The sequence below is a fragment of the Anolis sagrei genome, chromosome 5 (genome assembly GCF_037176765.1).
Source record: "Anolis sagrei isolate rAnoSag1 chromosome 5, rAnoSag1.mat, whole genome shotgun sequence".
NCBI lineage: Eukaryota > Metazoa > Chordata > Lepidosauria > Squamata > Dactyloidae > Anolis > Anolis sagrei.
In genome coordinates this window covers 76,698,517-76,723,965 of record NC_090025.1, presented here as the reverse complement: position 1 = coordinate 76,723,965, position 25,449 = coordinate 76,698,517, and the positions used below count along the sequence as shown (strand labels likewise).

At 39.8% G+C, this 25,449-nt stretch overlaps 1 protein-coding gene across 2 annotated transcripts in view; it reads right to left on the bottom strand.

Annotated features, from left to right (window-relative positions):
• Positions 1-25,449, bottom strand: part of LOC132776623 (gamma-aminobutyric acid receptor subunit alpha-4-like) — a 104,082-nt gene that overhangs the window by 9,787 nt on the left and 68,846 nt on the right. Inside the window, exon 8 of one of the 2 annotated variants that reach the window (XM_060778481.2) lies at positions 18,388-18,673. In XM_060778481.2, the coding sequence (XP_060634464.2) occupies positions 18,402-18,673 (272 nt within the window). In that variant the 3' untranslated portion in view covers positions 18,388-18,401. The remainder of the gene's footprint in view (positions 1-18,387; positions 18,674-25,449) is intronic. The other variant, XM_060778479.2, reaches the window with a different exon arrangement.

Genomic DNA, 25,449 nt, shown 5'->3' with positions numbered 1-25,449 from the left:
TATTACTGGCTTATGACAAGCTAGCCAATTTTGCACTACAGTGAAGCCGGATAGCACATTTAGTATGGGTTGATACTGTGCAGCCTTGTCGAAGTCGAGATTTACAGCAGCCAATTCACCAGCATATTAATCAGCAGCATGAAAAAGACAAATGTGAGTCATATAATTATATAACAACGGGAACAAGCAAACAAGGAAAATTGTACTTTATGCTACAGTATAGATCGACAGATGACAGGCAGGCAGACTGCCTTGAAAATGGCTAGTCCAAAACCCTTCCTTTTAAAGAGCAGTGAACCTTTTACAGGCTAGCAACAAAACATGCAACAGTCGGGGGCACTATAACTATGTGCTTTTCTTGGAATTATTTTGAGTAAAATGACATAATGTGATTTTAAATTGATGACTAAATCTCTGATCCTTATTGTTTTGGAGATGATGGTGATGATTTAGCATTTAAAAACTAAACACTACACTCAAACAACGGCATGATCATCAAGTTTGCAGACGACACCAAATTGGGAGGGATAGCCAATACTCCAGAGGACAGGAGCAGGATTCAAAACGATCTTGACAGATTAGAGAGATGGGCCGAAACTAACAAAATGAAGTTCAACAGTGACAAATGCAAGATACTCCACTTTGGCAGGAAAAACAAATTGCAAAGATACAAAATGGGGGACGCCTGGCTCGAGAGCAGTACGTGTGAAAAAGATCTTGGAGTCCTCGTGGACAACAAGTTAAACATGAGCCAACAATGTGATGTGGCGGCAAAAAAAGCCAATGGGATTTTGGCCTGCATCAATAGGAGCATAGTGTCTAGATCTAGGGAAGTAATGCTACCCCTCTATTCCGCTTTGGTTAGACCACATCTGGAATATTGTGTCCAATTCTGGGCACCACAATTCAAGAGAGATATTGACAAGCTGGAATGTGTCCAGAGGAGGGCGACTAAAATGATCAAGGGTCTGGAGAACAAGCCCTATGAGTAGCGGCTTAAGGAGCTGGACATGTTTAGCCTGAAGAAGAGAAGGCTGAGAGGAGATATGATAGCCATGTATAAATATGTGAGAGGAAGCCACAGGGAGGAGGGAGCAAGCTTGTTTTCTGCTTCCTTGGAGACTAGGACGCGGAACAATGGCTTCAAACTACAAGAGAGGAGATTCCATCTGAACACGAGGAAGAACTTCCTGACTGTGAGAGCCGTTCAGCAGTGGAACTCTCTGCCCCGGAGTGTGGTGGAGGCTCCTTCTTTGGAAGCTTTTAAACAGAGGCTGGATGGCCATCTGTCAGGGGTGATTTGAATGCAACATTCCTGCTTCTTGGCAGGGGGTTGGACTGGATGGCCCATGAGGTCTCTTCCAACTCTTTGATTCTATGATTCTATAATAAAGCAACTCTGTTCATAGCATTTGAAAGTATTTCCTTCACAGGTGCGCCTGGTGGGGACAAGAGACAGGGCCTTCTCAGTGGTGGCCCCACAGCTGTGGAACGCCCTCCCTAGTGATATTAGATTGGCCCATTCCCTCCTGACATTTTGTAAAAAAAGTCAAAACCTGGCTCTTTGAGCAAGCTTTCGCAAATGCAGCGTAATATGTTATTATATGATTGTATTTTAATGTATTTTATGGATTAGTGTATTATGATGTTTTTATACTATCGTTTATGAATCTTTTGTTGTGAACTGGCCTGAGTCCCTCTTCGGAGGTCGAGAAGACCAGGTTATAAAAGCTCTAAATAAATAAATAAATAATAAGTAAATATGGAACTACGGAACGGCTTGACAATGTGACTGGAAAATTAGTCTAGTAAGGAGACGCTGATGATTTATATTTTTACGGGGTTTTGTATGGTTTTATATTATATGCTAAATGTTTTTAAACTGTATTTTTATGTCCGATGGGGCACTGAATTGCTGCCAACTGTAAACTGCCTTGAGTTGCCTTCAGACTGAGAAAGGCAGGATATCAATACAGTAAATAAATAAACAAACAAATAAATAAAGTAAGTACAGGGTGAGGCAGCATAATTTCTTTTTTTCAAAACTTAATAAAATCCATTGTATGAATCAGATTTTTTTTTATAATGTAGGCGCATACATAAAGTTTTGTTTTACGTAGTTTTGAAGATCAAATTAGATAGGTAATGTCCCCCATTCTCCATACACTGAGTAAACCGATTTCTGGCGTTTGTCATGACTCTTGTCAACATAGCAGGCGTTATGTTGGCAATTTCTTCCTGGATGTTGGTCTTCATATCTTGTAAGGTCTTTGGACGGTTCACATAAACAAGAAACCCCATAGAAAAAAATCACAAGGAACCAAATCTGAAGAGCAGGCCGGCCACTCCAAATCGGCTTGAAAAGTAGGACTCAATGGCAAAAGCACGCTCCTCACTGTTCCAACACTGTTCCAACACATGATGGCGACTGAACTGTGTCAGGAAAAAACTTTATACTCCCGCCTCTCGAGGGAGACCACTAGCGCTCCGCTACATCTTCAACCGACTGAATGGCACACATTTTTAAAAAGGAAGTTGTGCTGCCTCACCCTGTATCTTTAGGTGGATTCCATTGAAACACAGATAAATACCTCAACCAAATAACAAATTCCAGAATCCAAAGCATGGAGCCATCAAATTAAAGTGTACTATAGTAGCTGTGTAGTATAGATAGTCTTTCCAAACCTAATGATAAAATCCCTTGCTCCTCAGAGGCACATAAGGCTTAGACTGCATTTGAACTAGCCTGTCAGAAAAAGCAAAGCTCTTTTGATCACTCCCCAAGTTAGTAACTTTACATGCAAACCTAAGAAAAAAAGCTTGTCTTAGTCTTCATCACTCTTTACAACATGGACCCTATCTCTTCCACGGTGTTTATTCAGTAGCTTCTACACACTGAATTCACAGCCCAGTCATCTCTGTAACACCACCATCATCTTCCAATAGAACATAATCTGGAGCAAGTCCGGGCAGCATCTGCTATCCCTGAGTAACCTTGCACATGAGCATAATATGTGAATATTCAAATTAAAAAGGAGGGGAGCATATGCCAATGGCTCTGAGATGAGAGGGAATCCTTGAGAGCTGGGTTTTCATTCATCACACTTCCCTGTGGACAGAAATCCTATTTCTGTTCCCACTGATCATTTAGGGCATTCCTTTTCCTGCAGCAGTCAGCCATGGATGCTCATAAATAGGTCATGGTGATAGTTCCTCAAACATCTAATATTCATGAGTATAATTGTTAAGTGTACATAAGTAAGGAAAAGTTGGTCACTAACCATGTTGGTTGTAAAGATACTGGAAGTTCAAGCTCCAAAACGTAACACAAGCAAGCTCAGGTATGACCCAAGGCTATATTCTAGGGCTTTCCCAAGCTACATGGATAGATATGGCAAGCAAAGGGGAGAGAAAAAGAGAAACAGCTATAGCTGCCTCAGCACCTTTCCTCTATTCCAAATGTCACTAACATAGCCTTCCAGAGAGAGAAAAAAATAGAGAGAGTTGAGAGTCAGCATGATGTAGAGGCTTGAACATTAGACTCTCTGTGGAAACCATGGCCAAGTGGAAACCCACTGAGTGACTGGGTAACTCACATTTTCAGTTTCAGGGGCAAACTTCATCTGAACAAATATCACCAAGAAAACCCCATGATATGGTCACCTTAGGTCTCTATAAGTTAGAAACAATTGGAAGGCACACAACAAGCCAGACTCAATCTCCTCCTCCACTGCAATTTCCCTTTTCTTGTGTTTTATTTATATTGTAGAGTCTTTTTTAGCTGATATAAGTACTCTAAATAGATAAATAAATAAATAAATAAATAAACATGATGGACCGTGTGATATTCCTCCTCCATCATTTTCATAAGGTCACACATCACAAATTACACAAGTAAATATAAAATAAGTTACATAAATCACAAAAAAGAATGGATTTCTCCCTTCTTAAGCTCTCTTCAACTCATATGGGCTTGATTTTGGCAGTGGTGATTTTTTTTTTAGTTCAGCCCAGGCCCGTTTCAAGGAGGGGGGGATTTTTTTCAGGGGGGGTTTCAGGGGGGCTGAGTTTCGGGGGGTCTGAGTCTGAGTGAAAGAGGGTCTAGCCTAGCAAACCTTTTGTATCATTACCCCAATACCCCCATGCATATGGGATATATTGAGTATGGTGATCAGATCATGATATGAATAAACATAACAGTTTAAGTAATACACCAGTAAGGCCTTTTCGCGAACCACCATGAGAATTTTGGGGGGGGGGGGGCTGAAGCCCCCCGAGGCCCCTCCCCCCTGGCTACATGCCTGGTTCAGCCACAGGGCCTGATAGCTCCCATCACACTCTGGAAAAGTACTTCTGGGGCAGCTCATTGGCCAAACTGAAAAATACCCTGCTGCCGCTGAAAAATTGCCGTCGGCAGACAATGGGAGGCTCCCCGTCTTTCCATAAGGAAAGATTGGTTGAGCTGGTTTAAACAAGCTCCCCCCCCCCCATGTGATGAGGTAGGGGGAAAGTCAGAACGGTATGGGGTGACAAGTCCCCTTGTCCCCTGGGTGGATGGCGCCAGGAGACAGCAATACTGACCAATTCTGGCAGCGAGTATGACAAAATCCTTAGATATTGCAAAAAGGAAATTACAGGTTGAGCTCCCCTTACTGAACTGCTTGGGATCAGAAGTGTTTTGTATTTTGTATTTTATTTTATTTTTGGTTTTTGCATATATTTTGTGTATTTGCATATACGTACATAATGAAATATCTTGGAAAGGGGACCCAAGTCTAGACATGGAATTCATTTATGTTTCATATACACCTGATATACACAGCTTAAAGAATGTATATATATATATATATATATATATATATATATATTATAATAACTTCATATATAAAACAAAGTTATACACCGCCCTGACTCGCCTTTGGGCTGAAAAGATCAGGATAAAAGGGTGGTAAATAAATAGTTAAATATACCCTGAACCATCGGAAAGCAACAATGTTACTATCTCAGCTGCCCAGGTGAACAATTTTGAATTTCGGAGCATTTCAGCATGAGGGGTACTCACTCAATCAGTAATTATAAATAACGCATTACTTCAAGCTCTAATGACAATAATAGAAATGAGCTTACATTCAGTCCTCACAAGCAATACACAAGTGAGATGCTTGATTCAAAGCCATTATGGCACCTGCTTCTTTTACTAGGCGTGATCCAGGAAGCTGGATAGAGATTCACACACCTCGCTCAGCATCCACTTTAGCCTCAAGAGTGGCTGCAATCAAAACTGTGATTCTATTCTTCACGCTCCTGGGTTTGGTTCTGCTTATTTTTATACCAATACATTATATTTTAAATATGTGCATTTAATCAGAATCTGGTGATGAAGAGTTTCATTGAGAATCAGGGTCACAGCAAAACGTTCCTTTTCTGATAATCTTTATTAGCACAATATTTAACCCTTGTCACACACCCATGGGAGAGCAGTGGCTTAGAAACTAGGTCAGCTTCAAGCAAGCTCTTTTCTCCCATTCTGTGTGTGCTTTGAATTAAATTAGATATTTTCTCAACCCAAAAGTTATATGATTCAAACTGCCTCACTTTCTTTGATTATTTAGGTCTGTCACTCATATAGTACGAAGCCATTCAAATACGACTTTGGAATTCACCCCCAGGTGACCTTCAGATGTGTTGGACTATAAATCATATCATCTCCAGATAAAACCTTACACAACAGAGGGCATTCAAGTTCCCATAATCCAGGATTTCTCTTTTTCTCCCAAGTATTCTTTTCTCAAGAATTGCCTTGCAATCATGTTTTTCTACCCCCCACATCATTTGGTTACTCTATACCAGTGTTTCTCAACCTGGGGGTCGGGAACCCTGGGGGGGTTGCCAGGGGGGTCAGGGGGGTCACCAAAGACCATCAGAAAACTCAGTATTTTCTATTGATCGTGCAGGTTTCGTGTGGGAAATCTGCCCCTATTCTATTGTTGGTGGGGTTCAAAATTGTTTTTTATCATAGGATAAATCCCAGCAACTACAACCCCCAAATGTCAAGGTCTATTTTCCCCAAACTCCCAAAAGTGTTCATGATTGAGCATGTTAAGTATTCATGCCAAGTTTGACATCAAGATCCATCATTGTTTGAGTTTACAGTGTTCTTTGGATGTAGGTGAACTACAACTCCAAAACTCAAGGCAAAACCCACCTAATTCTTCTAGTATTTTCTGCTGGTCATGGAAGTTCTGTGTGCCAAGTTTGGTTCAATTCCATCACTGGTGGAGTTCAGAATGCTCTTTGATTGTAAGTTAACTATAAATTCCAGCAACTACAACTCCAAAGTGACAAACTCCCCCCAACCCCACTAGTATTCAAATTTCGGTGTATTGGGTATTTGTGCCAAATTTGGTCCAGTGAATGAAAATACACCCCGAATAACAGCTATTTACATTACAATTCATAACAGTAGCAAAATTACAGTTATGAAGAAGCAACAAAAATAATGTTATGGTTGGGGGTCTCCACAACATGAGGAATTGTTTTAAGGGGTCGCAGCATTACCAAGGTTGAGAACCACTGCTCTATACCATTATAAATGTAACCAGTAAGTGAACCAAAATAATGACATGGTTTGGGCATTGGGTTATGCCACTGGAGACCAGGATTTGAATCCCTGCTAAAACATGGAAACCCACTGGGTGACAATGAGCAAGTCACATACTCTCAGCCTCAGATGAAGGCAAAGGCATCCTGCTCTGAAAAAAATCTTGCCAAGAAAACCTTGTGATATATTCATCTTAGCTCACAAACAACTTGAAAGTGAAAAAAAGAAATGTGTGTGGTACAAAAGAGAGGGGGCAGAAGGAGAAGCTGTTTGGAAGTGCGTGCAAAGACAGACATAAAATATATAAAGTGAGAACTACCACTTTCCGAAAATTGTTGTGGTGGACTCCTCTTGTTTTATATAATTGAATGCTTGGGTTTATATGGTATCTTTTAAAGAATGGGACTCAAAACTGTTGGCATAATGAATAATGAATTCAAATGAGTGAAAAACAATATACAGCTAAAACACAACTCAAAGTGTATTGGTAATAGAAGGAACAACTAGTTAAAAGCTACCTTGAAAATAAGGGAGTTCCAACTGCCAGACATTTGCCTGATTAATAATGCCTTGGAATGCTGGCAGAAGGACATGGCTCTTAATGAGACATGCCACATTATCACAGGAAGTTTACATCCCACACCACTGGATAAATTATACCATTTAGCCAGTATTGCACCACCTGACATCCATTGGTAAGTAGCAGCCTGTAATGAAAGGACCAAAACATTGACATATCCGGCCTATCCTCTGTTCGAATATCAGCCAGCAAGCCAATGCCTTAAATGAAGAAATAGCTTCCTAAGATCTACAGAGATACTCACAAGAACACCTCAGCAAACAAGAGTCCCAAAGTAGCAGGTTAAATCCCAGAACCTCATTCAGTGACTGATACCAGATAAGAAACACCCCCAGGGCACACACCTGTACATATCACTAACAGAAAGTCAGCCAAACCCCGAAAAGCAGACACTCAAAATTTTCCACTCATTGTTCGGAGCATGTCCCTGTCCCCTGCAGTAGAACTCATACAGGAGTTTGGAGCTTCTGCTTTAGGAAGTTTGGGAAATACCCCAGCATCCCCTGGGATTATTCATTCCTAAAAGGAGACAAGGCAAAATCTTTTTCTAGATGAGCTACTTCAACAAAACTAGAAGCAGCAAAATTCATCTGGGATTAAAGAGCCATCAGGATCAATATCAATATTGAACTCCTTGCCACAAAGCAGGAGCTCTGGAGACCAGTTTCATAGAGATCAAACCCTAAGTGTAAGCGAGACCACAATGCACATACAGTAGAGAAGAGAGGCCAAACCACCAAATAGCTATGAGAGATGGGTTTTCTCCATTTGGAATAATCAGGTGTTGAAAATCAATGTTAATAGGTCTCACATGAAATACCATTACAACAAAATAAGTCATGGGAGAGTCGGCTTTCTTCTCGTTCATCTTCTGAGACAATGTCTAGGTTCCTGCATCTTGGTCAACTAGAATTAATGAGAACTCCATCTCACTGTGAATTAACTGGGCTAAACTAAACCTTTTATCTAAGGGAGAGAAAGTCTCTCGGCATCTGTAAAACCAATATGCACAATCTTCCTATCCTTTAAAAAAAATAATAGCCTTCAGGTTTATAAGGCTCTCTTTCTTGTTGTACACATTTTCCTATTGTATGGAATTTTTTATGTGATTGACCAAATTTTCCCCATTAACTAAAGTAGGCAAAGGAAGACATTATCCTAATCCAGCACATGCTCAAGGGCTACATGCCTAATGGGTAGAGCTAACAACATTTTTAAATGAAAGAAGCCATAAAAATACACTATGTTTTAATGTATATTTTTAAATGTCCTTATTACCAAATAAAATCCCTCCACTCAAAGTTGAGGCACAATATAGTTAATATACATAGAGAAAACACAGGAACATAAAATACACATATTAAAAACAAGGAACAATGATTAAAATAAAAATATTAAGAAAATGTAAATATAAAATTCATGGTTTAAAATTGATTAGATATGCCTGCTGAGAGAGACAGCTCTATGTGGGGCTGCCAACGGGAGGCAGCCAGATTACTAACCGGGGCAACATATAGGGAGCATACCACCTCCCTGCTATGCCAGCTCCACTGGCTGCTGGTCCACCTCCGAGCCCAATTCAAAGTGCTGGTTTTGACCTATAAAGCTCTATACGGTTCTGGCCTAGCTTACTTGTCCAAACGTATCCACCCCTACGTCCCATCTCACAACCTAAGATCATCTGGGGAGGCCCTGCTCTCGCTTCCATCAACATCGCAAATGCGTTTGGCTGGGACAAGAGACAGGGCCTTCTCGGCTGTGGCCCCCCACCTATGGAATGCACTCCCAAATGAAATATGATCGACTCTATCCCTCCTGGCCTTCAGAAAAAAATTAAAATTGTAGTTTTGGGACCAGGCCTTTGGGCAGTAGACGTAATTTGCACCATAATGGACATTGACTGGAATGGCATTGTGGCAGATGACATTGTGACTTTGCTTTATTGTTTTAATGAATGTTATATGTATTGGTTTTAATTATTGTTGTATTTGATTATGTTATATTATTGTAATTGTGATGTAGTGGTCTTGCACCTTTACTAATATAAGCCGTCCTGAGTCCCCCTTCGGGGGTAGAGAAGAGACGGGGTACAAATGCCAGTAAATATATAAATAAATAAATAAATAAATAAATTGTTTATTAAATTCTAATAACTCGTAAAGTTGTCAAACCTCTTCCAGCAGTACATTCAGCAGTCCAGGGGTGGCTGATGTAAAGGTCCTCTGGGAGACAGTTGCCAATTGGGTTCTGGCTGGTTGAAGTAAATGTCCCTTAGAGAGCCTAAGTATATATGGTGGATTATATGGGAGAAGACATTCCTATAGGTAACCTGGACCCAAATCATGTAGGGCTTTAAAAGTCATAACCAACACTTTGTACTTTACTCAGAAACCAATTGGCAGCAGCGGAGTGATTGTAGTATAGGGTGATATGCTCACTCCTATATGTACCCATAACCAATTTGGCTACCATATTTTGAACTAACTGAAGTTTCCAAACTTGGTACAAATGTAACCCACATTGCAGAGTCCAACCTTGAGTTTACCAGTGCATACACTACCATCTTTTAAAGGTAAAGGTTTCCCCTTGACATTAAGTCTAGTCATGACCAACTCTGAAGGGTGGTGCTCATCTCCATTTCTAAGCCAAAAAAGCTGGCATTGTCCGTAGATGCCTCCAACGTCATGTGGCCAGCATGACTGCATGGACTGCATCTTTAGGTCTTTCAATTCAAATTCTAGAAAGCAGCACATATCAGCCAAAGCTGATAATAATAAACACTCCTGTCCATCGCATCTACCTGGAGTAACATTTGGAGAGACAGATCTAAAAGCACTCCCAAGTTGTGAACACATGCTTTCAGGGGGAATTGATGTTTTAACCACCTTGAGTCTACACTATCCATATAATACAGTGCAGATCAATGGGATCAACTAACACAAAAAGCTCTTGTATTTTATTTATCCCATATTGTTTCCTTTACTGCTGATCACTGATTGAAATAGACACACAAATATACAGAGTCCATCTCAACATTAAGAATGAGTTCTCTCTTGGAAGGTGGTGGACTCTCCTTATTTCAAATTTTAAATGGGTGGCCAGAAGTCCTTTAATATGAATGGGAAGGGGGTGAAGTAGAACTGTCCACGTGGTACCTTCCAACTGGTTTTATGATAGCCATATTTAAATACCTGAAGGGATGTCATGCGGAAGGCAGAAAAAAAACATTTTGAAGCTAAATGTAGTCACAAGCCTAATGAATCCTGTATGGAACCCACTTTGTTTCATGGAAAGAACCAAAGAAAATGGAATAGGAGGGCCCATGAATGTTGCATAGTTTTTCAGCCGGTAGGAAATAATTATTCACTAGCAGCATAAAAAACAATTGGTTTAAAATCCTCCAATGATTTTGGCAGATCAAGGACAGCACAACATGGTTTTGATGCCATTATTTTATGGGAAGCTGGGGATAAATTTTAAAAAGAGAGAATGTGAAAGGAAAAAAAATGCAAGAGAAGGTTATTGTGTTCTGTGGTGACCGTAAAGAAGAAGCGAATAAAGCCTGCCTAAAGATAGCATCAGTAGTACAGCATAATAATGTTACCAGATTTAAATTAACTTACAAGGGTATGTGAAAACTGTAGCCTTTGGAGGCCTGTTAGCAAAAGTTATTATATTGGCTGACTATGAAAAGGTTTAAATTGTTTACGCCTCTGGCAACATGTTGGTATTTGCATGGGAGATAAAGGAAGGAGGTATATGTTCAATTAAAAGTACACATCAAAAGCAGCAAGAAAATTACAGAAACTTTAGAAAGAAAGGCCTACTATGTGTTTGTGCTAAAAGTGTCATAATATCCCATGAGAGTGGCCACAGATGGTTCAAATCTAAACATGGCTTTCCAGGTCACTGACGATATCTGCATCTGGTAACTACAAAGACAGGTCAACCTCGAGTAAGCTCCTACAGCAATGCTCACTCGATATTTTGGACTATAATTCCCAGGATTCCTGACTCTTAGCCCTGATGTTCAAGACAACAGTGAAGAAGGCAATTGTTTTCTATTAGAGTTTTATATCGCTCTATACTATGAAATACTGATAATTCTAAAGTAGTCCAGAATCAGTTAAGGCTTTGTGAAGAAAATATCAAAATTCAATTCTAGAAACTTTATGGAAAGTTACTATTTAATTATGAGCAATAGAGTGAAATCAAATAACAATGTATCAAGTAGAAATGGACACAGCGGAAACTCTGACACCATATTGGGAGGAAAGTAGGCTATGAATCAACATCTGGTTGTAGATAATCTTGCAAACTGACAATGGGGCAAACAGATTATTTTAGCGTTGTTGTGGATAGCAATACCTACATACTTCTACTATTGGCCATGCTGACAGGGGCTAATAGGAACTCTACAGTTCCTATTAGCTAATAGGCTAATAGGAGCATCTACAGAATCAAATTTGTCTTCATCTACATGGGTAGATTTCTAAGACTATTTAATTTCGGTGGCATTTTAGTTGAGCTTTTGACATGTTTTTAATTTGCTGCTGCTGAGTAGACCCACTGAACGAACTACTGAAGGGTCAGGAAACACATAGGGAATGGATTCAATGGCTCTAGTCCAGTTCAGGCTAACAACAGAATTTAAGATACATGCTTTATAGGCATGAAAAATATTCACTGTTATTCATATCTTGCCTGAAAATAGCAATTTTCTGGAAGCAGGTCCGTAGCCAGTATTTTGATTTGAGAGCGGCTGAGTTTGATGGGGGGGGGGGGGCTGAGTCTGAGTGAAAGAGGGTCTAACCTAGCAAACCTTTTGTATAGTTACCCCAATACCCCCATGCATATGGGATATATTGAGCATGGTGATCAGATCATTATATGAATAAACATAACAGTTTAAATAATGTACCAGTAAGGCCTTCTCGTGGACCACCATGAGAATTTGGGGGGGGGGGGGGCTGAAGCCCCTCAAGCTCCCCCCCCCCCCCCCCCCCGGCTACGTGCCTGTCTGGGAGAATGATGCAGTGGAAATTTGTGAAATTTCTACCTCGTATTTCCACATCCCAAAATGTTTCAGAAAATAATGTGCAGAGATACTCTTACTTTTTGGATGAGAACTATGGGGATTTGTGAAAAAGCCAGTGTTTCCACAAATTCATATGCTTTTTGTGCAAAGTTTTCTGTACAAAAACAGAAACCTTGCACAAAAACACTTGTGGTTGTCAGGAAACTGTAGAAACAAATGAAATGCACAAATATAACACACAAAAAATCACATGTATTTCTGTACACAATAATTTCCTGAAAGATTAGAATGTACTGTGAACACTAGGTGAGAATTGTGCCGAAATGTTTGTTTTCTCTGTGGTGCAGAAAAATGTGAAAATTATTTGTGAGGATGAAATAATTGAATGTTAACATCCTAAATGTTTATGATCCCATTGTGTTAATATTCTAAAGTTCATTATTGTTAGTTTTACTAATCTTCTGGTGTTTTCTCTCTGCAGTGTCATGAGCCATGTTGAATATAGTGGCATTCTCATTTTAAAATAAATAATTAATATCAATCATAGTCATTTTGCTATCTTATCATCACTAAGGCCGGAGCTAGTGAATTTCAATTGAAGTCAAAATGAAGCAGCATTAGCCTTGCAGGTGTCTGAAGCTGTTGGCTCCTGTCCTGCATCCTTTTGCATGTGCTCTGCTAAAGTGCGTACATGTGCACAAAATGAGTTAAATATGGGAAATCAAGACTATCTAAATTAGAAACCGTTCTCTTTCTGTTCATAACCCTTTGGCTCAGACAGCTGCAGTGTCTCTAGGCCTTGCTACATACCCATCTGCACGGGGAGACAACATATGTGGTATACCATGATTCTACTTTCCTGTGGTTTTTATCTGAATTATTTTTAATACTAATGATGTTTACTACTGTTTTAATATTTGTATATTTGTATGTTTTAAATTGTATTGTAATTTTTTTAATGTTAGCTGCTTTGAGTCTCCTTATGGAGAGAAAAAGCAGGATAATAATGTTTGGCATAAGGCAAGAACTGGTTTTATGTGCAGACAACTATCACAGCCAGGTTTCCCTGATAGGACTATAGGTTAGAACTTCCTCAGCTAGACCACTACTCTGTGCTTCATGCATGGATTTTAGGAGTCAAACTACAAAAAGGTGATGTCCCCAAGCTATATCACAAATCCAGTATGCATAGAGACACATTCAAAATCATTCTCATATTAGTCAAATGCACAGTGATCCATGGCAGTGTATGTGGGAACAATCTCTGACCCCTGCTATGAATTTACTCTATGCACAGATAAAAGGTGAAAAGAAAGCTCTTATATATTCAACTGTAATGGGATGAGAATTATGCCCATTTTATTTATTTCTTTGGCTGTCTGGTTATATAAATCATAAAATGGGCGAGTTGTCTGAAAAATCTCCTGGACATCACTAGAAACACCTGGGGCTTTAGAGGGGAATAAGGAAACAGTGGGATGATATTAGTGAGATATTTTGGCTGCAAACACATCTGTAGACAAAGAAGGGCAATCAAGAAAATGAATCAATATATTGTTAATCTCACACAGCACCCTAACAAACATAACAAATGAATTCACACAATTGTGTTTTAAAGAACTATCAAGAAAACGGTCATCTGTGGGAAACTTTTTCTTCTGAAAAATTACTTCATGCAAAACACCTGTTTTGTGGAAAACACATTTTTCTTCCAAAAAAAAAATTGGGAAAAAATGTATGAAAAAAATCTAATGTGCAAAAACTTATTGAAAGGTGAGTAAAATTTCTTCTAAACTCACCAGGTGCAGGAAAACCTTTTAAAATTATGTTGTTGCATGCAACAACATAGTCCACGCTCTTGTTACATCCCGTTTAGACTACTGCAACGCTCTCTACATGGGGTTGCCATTGAAAACGGCTCTGACGCTTCAATTGGTCCAGCGTGTGGCAGCCATGATACTAACAGGGGCAGCACACAGGGAGCATACAACCCCTCTGTTGTGCCAGCTCCATTGGCTACCAATTTGCTACTGGGCCCAATTCAAAGTGCTGGCTTTGGCCTATAAAGCCCTAAATAGTTCTGGCCCAAGATACCTATCCGATTGCATCTCCACCTACAAACCCACTAGGACTTTGAGTTCTTCCGGGGAGGCCCTGCTCTCGATCCCGCCTGCAACACAGGCACGGCTGGCGGGGATGAGAGACAGGGTCTTCTCGGTGGTGGCCCCTCGGCTGTGGAACGCCCTTCCCACGGACATCAGATTGGCCCCCTCATTGATGGTATTCCGGAGGAAAGTGAAAACCTGGTTATTTGAACAGGCGTTTGAATAAGCAGTGCAATGAATTTCAGGAAATGGAACTACGACTGACGAGTTTGGATCATGATTCTAGTTATGAGACGCCACTGAATGTTTATTACTGTTAAATTGTTTAATTTGTTTCTGTGTTAACTGTTTTTAAGTATCTTGTTGATGCAGCATTGAATTTTTGCCTTGATTGTTCGCCTTGTTTTTGCTTGTTGTAAACCGCTATGAGTCGCCTTAGGGCTGAGAATGGCGGTATACAAATGAAGTAAATAAATAAATAAATAAATAAAGTAAGGAAAGGTTTACACCTCTACCCATGTCTAATGAATGATTCAATCACTTTGAGTTTCTCATACAATTTACAGGTTATTTCCATCATACCTAGCCATGGATCCCACTTAATACATAAAGCACAGAGAGCAAGACCTTTACCACAAAAAGATATTATCATCAAAGCTGAAGCTTATACACTTCCCTACTATAAATGAAATGTGCTTGTTGTTCATCCATTCTGACCATCCTACCCTATTTTGTCACTTCTGAAGGCGCTCCCATCCACAGTGACAAAGCCCAAGCTGTATTTAATTCCCATTACTATTAATGTGTAGCAAGTTATCAATGTGCATATATATAGGCTACTAAATATATCACAGCTGAATAAATTATATGAAATTTGTTTTAAGCTACCATTATGTGATAAAAACAATACTAAACAGGCTGGCAAGGAAGAGGAGACTAGTTGATTACTCTATACCTCCTGTCTAGAAAAGCACTAAAATGCATAAGTGCAAAGAAAATAATTATAGTTGTGTTCTCAAGAAAAATACTCAAAAATACCCTTGATTATCCTCAAATAATGTTTTACATCCTAGTATAGTGCTTAAGTCATGATTGTCAGAGACACCAGCAGCAAGAACCAAGCTCAAAGCAAATAAGAATTCTTCACAGAATTAAAGATAGCCTTCGCATTAACTTTTCTGTATTATTCCACTCTTGAGAGCAAGTATCCGCTTTAAACAAACTGCCCATTGAATCTACACATAGAGACATGCATGCGTGTATGTGTGCCTATAATTAACAACAGTTTTAAGTTGCCATTCCATAACAAACAAACAACAACAACAGCAATAATAATAATCAGATGATTCATTGGAACTTGTGCCACAAATACCATCTGCCTGCGACAAAGAACTGGTGGGATCACAAACCTGAAAAAGTTACAATGAACATGCCAAACTCCTCTGGGACTTCCGGATTCAGACAGACAGAGTTTTGGAGCATAATACTCCTGACCTCACAAACGTGTTAAAAAACAAAGTATGGATCGTTGCGGTCACAATCCCAGGTGACAGCAGGATTGCACAGAAACAACTGGAAAAGCTGACACGATATGAGGATTTAAAAATCGAACTGCAAAGACTCTGGCACAAATCAGTAAAGGTGGTCCCAGTGGTGATCGGAACACTGGGTGCAGTGCCTAAAGACCTTGGCCTGCACTTAAACACAATTGATGCTGACAAAATTACCATTTGCCAGCTGCAGAAGGCCACCTTACTGGGATCTGCACGCATTATTCGCCAATACATCACACAGTCCTAGACACTTGGGAAGTGTCTGAAGTGTGATCCAATACAACAGCCAGCAGAGTGATCTTGTCTGCTGTGGACTCATCTTGTTGTGTTTCAAATAAATACAATGATAATAATAATAATAATAATAATAATAATAATAATAATAATAATGGTTTAAAGCATAGGCCAGGGATCTGGTTGGTGCAGTATCTTGACATAACTGTACCAGTGGATGCCAAAAGGAAACAGGCAATGGGTTAACAGCAATGAAGGAAGGTATTGGAACAGGTTGCTCACACTTAGCACATTCTGTCTGCCAAGGAATTCTCTTTGGATTCTAGTGCAATATGGGTGGAAAGTGCAATTTACTGTACAGAATGCTGGTATCAGTATCAAACAGAAGCTGGCTGAAAATCCAAGTTTTTAAGTCTCATTTGAAAAGATACATGGGAAAAGTCAGGTATATTTCCAATCATTGGCCACTCCAGATAGTAATAGTATCACCCAGGTCCAATTTTTCCTTCTCCAGTTGCTAAAAATATCTGCAATGGCAGATGCCATCTAACAACACCTGGAAATCTGTCTCTTTCCCAGTCCTGTTTTAGAGCTCCTTTACACCACACACTTGTAGAATTATGATTCCACCGTAACTGCCATGGCTGCAGCCTGTTGAATTCTAAGGTTTGTAGTTTGGTGAGTCACTAGAGCTTTCTAGATGAGAATTCTAAACACCCCACTCTGAATTGTAAATCCCAGATTTCCATAGGTTGTTGTCAGACAGTAGGTTTGGGCCCAAATCAGTTTGAACAAAAATTATTTGTATTATACGGTGGTCCATTTCATATAATCTCCAAAAACAGAATGGGTAGGAGGGAAGTGAAAAACATGGTAAAATGAAATAAGAGAGACAGATTTTATCAGCTATTGGGGAAGACTGAGTTAAGTCTGCAATATACCGGAGGCAGTGGTCTGCTGTGGGGCTCCTGGAGAAGATGGGATTATTGCAGCATCTTTTTCTCCCTCCCTAGCAGCAGCATCCATCCATTTCTTTTTGGAAAGTTTCCTAGGCTCCTCTTCCAAAGAGGACCCTGCTGGAAACTTGCTTTCCCAAGAGCACTTGCATGGGGTGGATATTGAAAAGTCTCTAAGTTCCTCTTGGAGTATGATGGGAGTTGAAGTTTCTCTCTCTCTCTCTCTCTCTCTCTCTCTCTGTTTCTCATCCAGTAAAAAGCCTGGTTGTGCCCATGCTCTGATTGGCTGAGAATGGACATAACTGTCGACTACAATTCCCAGAACTCTCTCTTGCGGATTGTCTTATTTTTCAAAATTTATGGTTAAAATTTTAAATAATACTTAAAAATCAGTAGATTGTTGAATTATTCTGAAACTTGGCAGGCCTGCAGCTTAAATGCCATCTAAAACAGATAAGTTTCATGCAGATAGGTCTTAAAATGACCGAGGATTGGGCCTTTAAAGTTTCTCATTGTAGCCAATGCGCCGAATTTTTGCTGAATGAAAACAGCAACAATCCTCCCAATTCGAGTAACTTCTCCATAAACAGATTGAGGGGTTAGCCGAAAATGTACCCTGAAATGGCATGCCTTTTGGCCAAATTGCACACCTCTACAAGGTCAGCCAAATGGAATCATGATACTAAAACTATATGGTGCAAAAGGGCCTTGAGACAGATGGCACAATTTCTTTCCTTTTTTAAGAAGCCACAAAGAGTTTTAATATTATACTTACAATATACCATATTCTATTGCACTTATTAACACACACCAAAATATGTATAAATAGGATTAACTAAAGCAATAATATTTTAAAGTACCATTTATAAGTGTGCACACACACACACAAACTTCACATATTTTATTTTTAAATCACATTTTAAAAAACTTTTACTATTTTTAATAATAATAAATGCAATGCACTAACCCCCATACTTAAAGTGAGATATCTTTATCTGCTTAGCAAATTGCACTCCTAGGAGAAGGAGCAAAAAGGTGAAAATGACTGGCAATGCTCCATAGCAAAACCAGATGCCAGGCAAAAGCAGGATGGAATACATAAATCAAAATGGGTTTTTGGTGTCTTAATCCTATTAGCTAGTTCTGCCTATAACCGATTTGTTAAATCAATAGCTGAATGGTAAAATATTTAATTGATTTAATTGATCTTTTCTAATTGAAAATAACGAAAGGATTAAGACCTGGGTATCCAACTCAACTTTGACCCATATGTATGACTATTTTTTTCAATAGATACTCTTTAGATATTTTGCTATTAACCTTCGAAAAGTGTATTAAATCAATACCGTGGGTGCTTCCTCTGCACAATTTTCCTTCTGGTTGGGAGATGCTGGAAGATCAATGACAGCTTTCACAGCTTTCTTTTTTGCTTTTTCCGTTTGAATGTTAGTAAAATAGTTGACAGCAGCAAATTCAATGAGCGCAGAGAATACGAAGGCAAAGCACACAGCGATGAACCAGTCCATGGCAGTGGCATAGGAAACTTTGGGCAAGGAATGCCTGGCGCTGATGCTCAGTGTTGTCATGGTCAAGACAGTGGTGATTCCTTGAAAACAGAAAAAACAAGCGGTTGCTGCATGTAATTCAGAATCAGATCAGATTAATGTTAACTTTCCTATATGTCTAGAAGATATAACCAGTGTTTGTGAATTGAAAATGGACACAAATCTATATTGCATTGGGGTGGAGGGAGGTAATTCTCTGCCAGTACAATTCTGTGAAGGTACCCCATTCCATTTTCTATGGATGGTAGTTTCCAAGCACGAAGCATATCCCCACAGCTATTTATTTATTTATTTATTTATTTATTTATTTATTTATTTTGAACACTTTTACCCCACCCTTCTCAACCCCTGGGGGGACTCAGGTCGGCTTCCAATTGGCAACAATCCGATGTCGCATAATATACGTACAGTCCACTGAGCTATTACCAGTCTGGTGGCCATTCATCTAGCCGTATACTATGATTGAATACTTTGTTTAACTTATCCATATTCCATTTCCAAGCCATTGTCAACATTGTCAATTGTCATTTCCACCTAATTACCCAAAGGCCTGGTCCCACATCCATGTTTTAGCTTCTTTCTAAAGGTGAGGAGAGATGACAATGACCTAATTTCCCCGGGGAGTGAATACAACAGGCACCACTGAAAAGGCCCTGTTCCTCGTCCCTGCCAAATGTGTTTGAGACAGAGGCGGGGCTGAGAGCAGGGCCTCCCCAGAAGGGGAGAAGATTATAGTCTTTTTAACCTGAGAGAACATTTCTCTACAAATGTCTTGGTTCTTGGCCGTCAGCCTCTGTTTAAAACCCTCCAAGGAAGGAGCTACCATCACACTCTGAGGCAAAGAGTTCCACTGCTGAACAGCTCATACAGGCAGGAAGTTCTTCCTAATGTTCAAGTGGAATTTCCTTTCCTGTAATTTGAACCCATCGCCCCAAGTCCCTCTTCCCTAAGACATCTTTTCACATCCTTATACATAGCTATCATGTCTCTTCTTCTCAACCTTCTCTTCTGCAAGCTAAACAGACCCAGCTCTTTAAGATGTCCCTCATAGGGCTTGTTCTCCAGACTCTTAATCATTTTAGTTGCCCTTCCAGTTTGTGGTGCCCAGAATCGACACAGTATTCCAGATGAGGACTAATTAAAGCAGAATAGAGAGGCACCATGACTTCCCTCAATCTAGACACTATACACTTTTTTAGAGATTCATAGAGACAACATTTTAATCAAAGCTGTGAATAATCAAATTAGCAAAAGTCTAAACTGAAAATGTAGAGGTGTGTTTGTAAAAGCTGTGAAGCATCCGGGCAATGTTCAGCTACAGTCCTGCAGCAAGATGAAAGGGCAGACGTTGTCCATCAAGATATCCAGCAAATCTGCTGTCCTTACTAGAGACCTGAGAGAGTGGTAGCTGTTTGCTGCAGTCAGATGATATCTTGATAGAATCATAGAGTTGGAAGAGACCTCATGGGCCATCCAGTCCAACCCTCTGCCAAGAAGCAGGAGAAATTGCATTCAAAGCACCCTCGACAGATGGCCATCCAGTCTCAGTTTAAAAACTTCCAAAGAAGGAGACTCCACCACACTCTGGGGCAGAGAGTTCCACTGCTGAATGGCTCTCACAGTCAGGAAGTTCTTCCTAATGTTCAGATGGAAACTCCTTTCTTGTAGTTTGAAGCCATTGTTCTGCATCCTCGAAGGCACCAGAAAACTAGCTTGCTCCCTCCTCCCTATGACTTCCTCTCACGTATTTATACATGGCTATAATGTCTCCTCTCAGCCTTCTCTTCTTCAGGTTAAACATGCCCAGCGGCTCCTCATAAGGCTTGTTCTCCAGACCCTTGATGCCCCCACAGTCCCCTAGATTGAAATTCCAATGGCTGTGGAAGAACACATTGGTACTTGCAAGCTGTCTTTTGTGGGGAAGGACACACTATGTGAGAAGAAACCGAATGCCTCCTTTCACAATGTTTCCAAAATTTCACATGCTAGGATAAATGCAGATTATTGCTGAATATGTCACTAACAGAATTCCAGCTAATCTTCCTGGGGTCAAACTGCTGAGCTTTTTGTTTAGAAGGAACAATGGTGTCATCCTCCATCCCCCTGAGGCATCCTTCTTCCTTATGTAATCCTCACAGTAGTGGGGGTGGCTCTTCTCAGCAATCTTTGTTACAGTACAAAGCATTTTGAGATGTCATGGTCTTGAATCTGTAATTAACATTACATTTTTTAAGAAGTTCTGCTCCAGGGAGAACTGAAAGACTGCTAGAATTGGATTACTAATATGACTCAACACACCTGCCTGAATTTTTAAAAATTGGATTTTGGGGTGTGATTGTGGCTGAGTGTGGGTTGTTTTGATGACGACTTGTGCTTCAAAAAAACCCACAATACCACTAGACATCAATGACCCTCAAATGGCACCAAATGAAGCAGTTTTACATTGGGATTTATTCGACAATAGTTTAAATGTAGGCGATTAAACACTCAAAGTGCAAGGAAATGATTCTGGTAATGATCATGAGCATGCCAAGTTCTATGGTCTATATGTTTTAAAGTAGTTATCCAAGGTGCTGAAAATGCATGTGTGAGCAAAGGATTCAGCACTGTGGACAGCTCCTTTAAAGGGCCACTGACATAGATGGTTCTGGCCAATACTAGTGAAATATATCATTCACTAAGGCTGTTATCTTTAGCAGTTTGAAAACATGCAAATGTGAGTAGATCAATAGGTACCGCTCCGGTGGGAAGGTAACGGTGCTCCATGCAATCATGCCGGCCACATGACCTTGGAGGTGTCTACGGACAACGCTGGCTCTTTGGCTTAGAAATGGAGATGAGCACCACACCCCAGAGTCAGACATGACTGGACTTAATGTCAGGGGACTACCTTTACCATTACCTTTAAGGCTGTTATCTTATCCCTCAGGGAGTAACTTTGTGGCCCTTATTTCAAAATCGACATATATAGGATTTCAATGTAAATTACTCCAGTGTTGTAAAAAAAATTAAATTGGGTGAAACTACAGCTTCTCATTTATTTATTTCTGAATAAAAGCAATCCATGTTTTGAATGCAGGCAAATGCGAAGGATCACATGTCCCCGTGAATATTATTAATGAAAAATAATTACAAACCCTCAAATTATCATCTATATGAATTGGGGTGGGGAACCTTCTTTATTTAATGAGTTCTAAGATGTAATTATTGATACTTTTATTTCTATCTGTTTAAGTGTGCTATGAGCTGACTTAGAGATCTGTTTCTGGTCAAAGGCAAGATGTAAATCAAATAAAGAAATACAATAAAAATGTGTAAAATTAAAATCAGCATGGTGCAGTGATATGATCGCTGAACAATGACTCTGGAAGCCAGGGTTTCAATCCCCACTTAGCCATGGAAACCAACTGGGGGACCTTGGCAAAGTCACACTTTCTCAACTGCAGATGAAGGCAAATCTACTCTATGAAAATCTTGCCAAGTAAACTGAATGACAGGGTGATCTGTGGTTTCAGGGATGTATAGCCATGTTCTAGAAGCATTTTAATGATGATGATGATGATGATGATGATGATGATGATGATGTTTCTCTGCAAGATTGCAGAGAAACAACTGGAAAAACTGACACGATATGAGGATTTAAAAATCAAACTGCAAAGACTCTGGCACAAACCAGTAAAGGTGGTCCTAGTGGTGACTGGCACACTGGGTGAAGTGCCTAAAGACCTTGGCCTGCACTTAAACACAATCAGCGCTGACAAAATTACCATCTGCCAGCTACAGAAGGCCACCTTACTGGGATCTGCATACATTATTCCCCGATACATCACACAGTCTTAGACACTTGGGAAGTGTCCGATGTGTGATCCAATTCAACAGCCAGCAGAGTGTCTGCTGTAGACTCATCTTGTTGTGGTTCAAATAATAATAATAATAATAATAATAATAACAACAACTTTTTTTTTGTATCCATATAACATATTTGAATTTGCCTAATTTTTTATTTACACTATCCATATTGACATTCATCACTGCATCTTGTGGCAAAGAACTACAGAATTTAACCATGTACTGTGAAAACTAGGACCTCCTCTTATCTATCAGGTATTTCCCATCACTGAGATCCATTGGTTTATCCTGGGTTGTGGAATTATTACATGAGACTACGGAGTGGTCATAGCTTAATAGAAGAGTGCACGGATTGCTGTGAGTTTCCCAGGTGTTTTGGGCATGTTTCAGAAACATTCTCTCCTGACATTTCACCCACATCTATGGCAGGCATCCTCAGAGGTTGTGATGTCTGCTGGAAACTAAGCAAGTGAGGTTTATATATCAAATAATAATAATAAGAATCATCTTTATTTATACCCCATCACCATCTCCCTGATGGGGACTCGGGGCGGCTTACATGTGGCCAAGCCCAAACAAGAAATTTGGGCTTGGCCTCATGTCACATGCTTTGCATCTCCTAAGATCAATGTATTTCTGTTAGGGAGAGGGTACAAAAGCCTGGAGAAGTCATTCATAGCCAGGGTAAACAGTAGGCCTGGGCGGTTTCGTTTCGTTAATTCGTAATTCGTTAATAATTCGTTAATTTTTTCAATTACAAAACGATAACGAACCATTCTGGAGCAATTATTAAAAAAAACGAATTTTTAAATATGTTTCGTAAATGCTTCGTATTTCGTTATTGTATTCGTTTCGTTATTGTTCTGAGGTCGTTTCGTTATTATTTCCGCATGTCTGGGCCAGTTTTATGGTTTAATTAGTGAAAAGAAATATAATATCACACCAACAGTCAAGAACAGAGGGAGAGGGAAGCTTCAGAAGTTTTTGGAGGATTTTTAGCATATTTCGCGGTCGCGTCCGCCATTAACGAATCGATTCGTTATTGTTTCGGAAATCGATTCGTTAATTTTTTACCATTTACGAAATTTCGTAAATATCGAACTTTTTAAAAGGAAAATTTTGTAATTATTTTAAATAACGAAACGCAAAAACCCCCAAAAAACGAATCGATTTTAGAAACAAATCTTTCCGTTGTTACCCAGGCCTAGTAAACAGTACTGGGCAGGCATGTAGCCGGGGAGGGGGGGCTTGGGGGCTTCAGCCCCCCCTCCCCGAAATTCTGATGGTGGTCCATGAGAAGACCTTACTGGTGCATTATTTAAACTGTTATGTTTATTCATATCATGATCTGATCACTATACTCAATATATCCCATATGCATGGGGGTATTGGGGTAACGATACAAAAGGTTTGCTAGGGTAGACCCTCTTTCACAGACTCAGCCCCCCCTGAACCAAACTCAGCCCCCCCCCAAACCAAACTCACCCCCCCCCAAAAAAAAATCCTGGCTATGGGCCTGGTACTGGGCTATGGAAAAACGGCAACACCCTCAGATATTGTTGGACATCCCTCACTAAATCCCATTGGTCCTAAACAACACAGCTAATGATGAGGGATGTTTGGATTTGTTGTCCAATAACATCTGAAGGGTCACACAATACCTGGCCCACAGTAAGAAGCTTATTTTCTGGCTCAGTAGAATGGAACAGGGCATCTTTTTTTAGCAATAGGAATAATGCTGCAGTGTAGGCAAAAACTGCACCCTGCTGCAAGGCAATTGTTTTATTTGGGGCTCTGCGCATTTTATTTTAAAGCAACCTTTCAGATTAATGTAGTAATTCCAAGTACATCACAATACGTTGCCATTAATTCTTCTGACTCTCTCTGGTTATACACAGCTGAGCGGTGCCCCTCAGATATTTCATTGTGTGCATTATCCTATAATGTATGCTATTAAAAACTCAAGTCTTTTCAAAGAGAGTATCAGATGGTCTAACCAGCATGCAAGTGCTAATATATTATGTCATAGCTTGAACTGCGATTTTTTTTCTTATTCCCCATATAATCCAAACAGAAGAACTGGTGACATCTGTATTAAAGGAAACGATTCACTTTGGGCTGCTTATGAAAAACGGCAGGATTATCACTGGGCACTTTAAAAGGCAGCTATTTTATCTGTCAAAACTATTCTGCTGGAAGTCTGCTACAGATGATATTCAACGGGGACTATTGTACAAAGAAGACAATTTGGCAGCAAGCATATATTCAGAAAGGTTTCAACTGAAACAGTGCCCAATATCCTATATTAGTGTAAGTGTCCCCTCCTGTAGTTACATAGTAGTTTCACTTTGTCAGCCTTCTACCAATGGACTTACTCATTGTTTGGTTGCAGAATGAGGAATATGCAACAGCACTTTCTGCTATTCCAGTGAATCAAGTGGTGTTAGGTACCATCCAAAACTGTGCACCTGAATGGGCACTTACACTTTGTTCAGCTTTAGATATGGAACCATGAACAGAATACATCCATGGTGCAATGGTTTAAAAAGTACAACCACATGCATAAATGCAACAGACACTAACAGGATTCCTAACAATCACTTATCAAAATAATAATCCGTTCCTAGTATTTTGTCTGATTTTCTATAGCAGTGATTCTCAAACTTTGATTCTCCAGTTGTTTTGGACTTCAGTTCCCAGCAGTCCTAGCTAGATTGGCCAGCCAACAGGAATCCTGGAAACTAAAGTCCTAAATATTTCATATCCATAGTCACCTACGGATGTGAGAGCTGGACGATAGGCTTGGGCGGTTTCGTTCGTTAATTTCGTAATTCGTTATTAATTCGTATTTAAATTAGCTTACGATCCAATATTGAGCCATGCAGGACTACTGTGAGGAGTAATTAAAAATCGAAACAATTTTTCCAATTTATTTCGTATTGTTTCATAATTGTTTCGTAATTGTTTC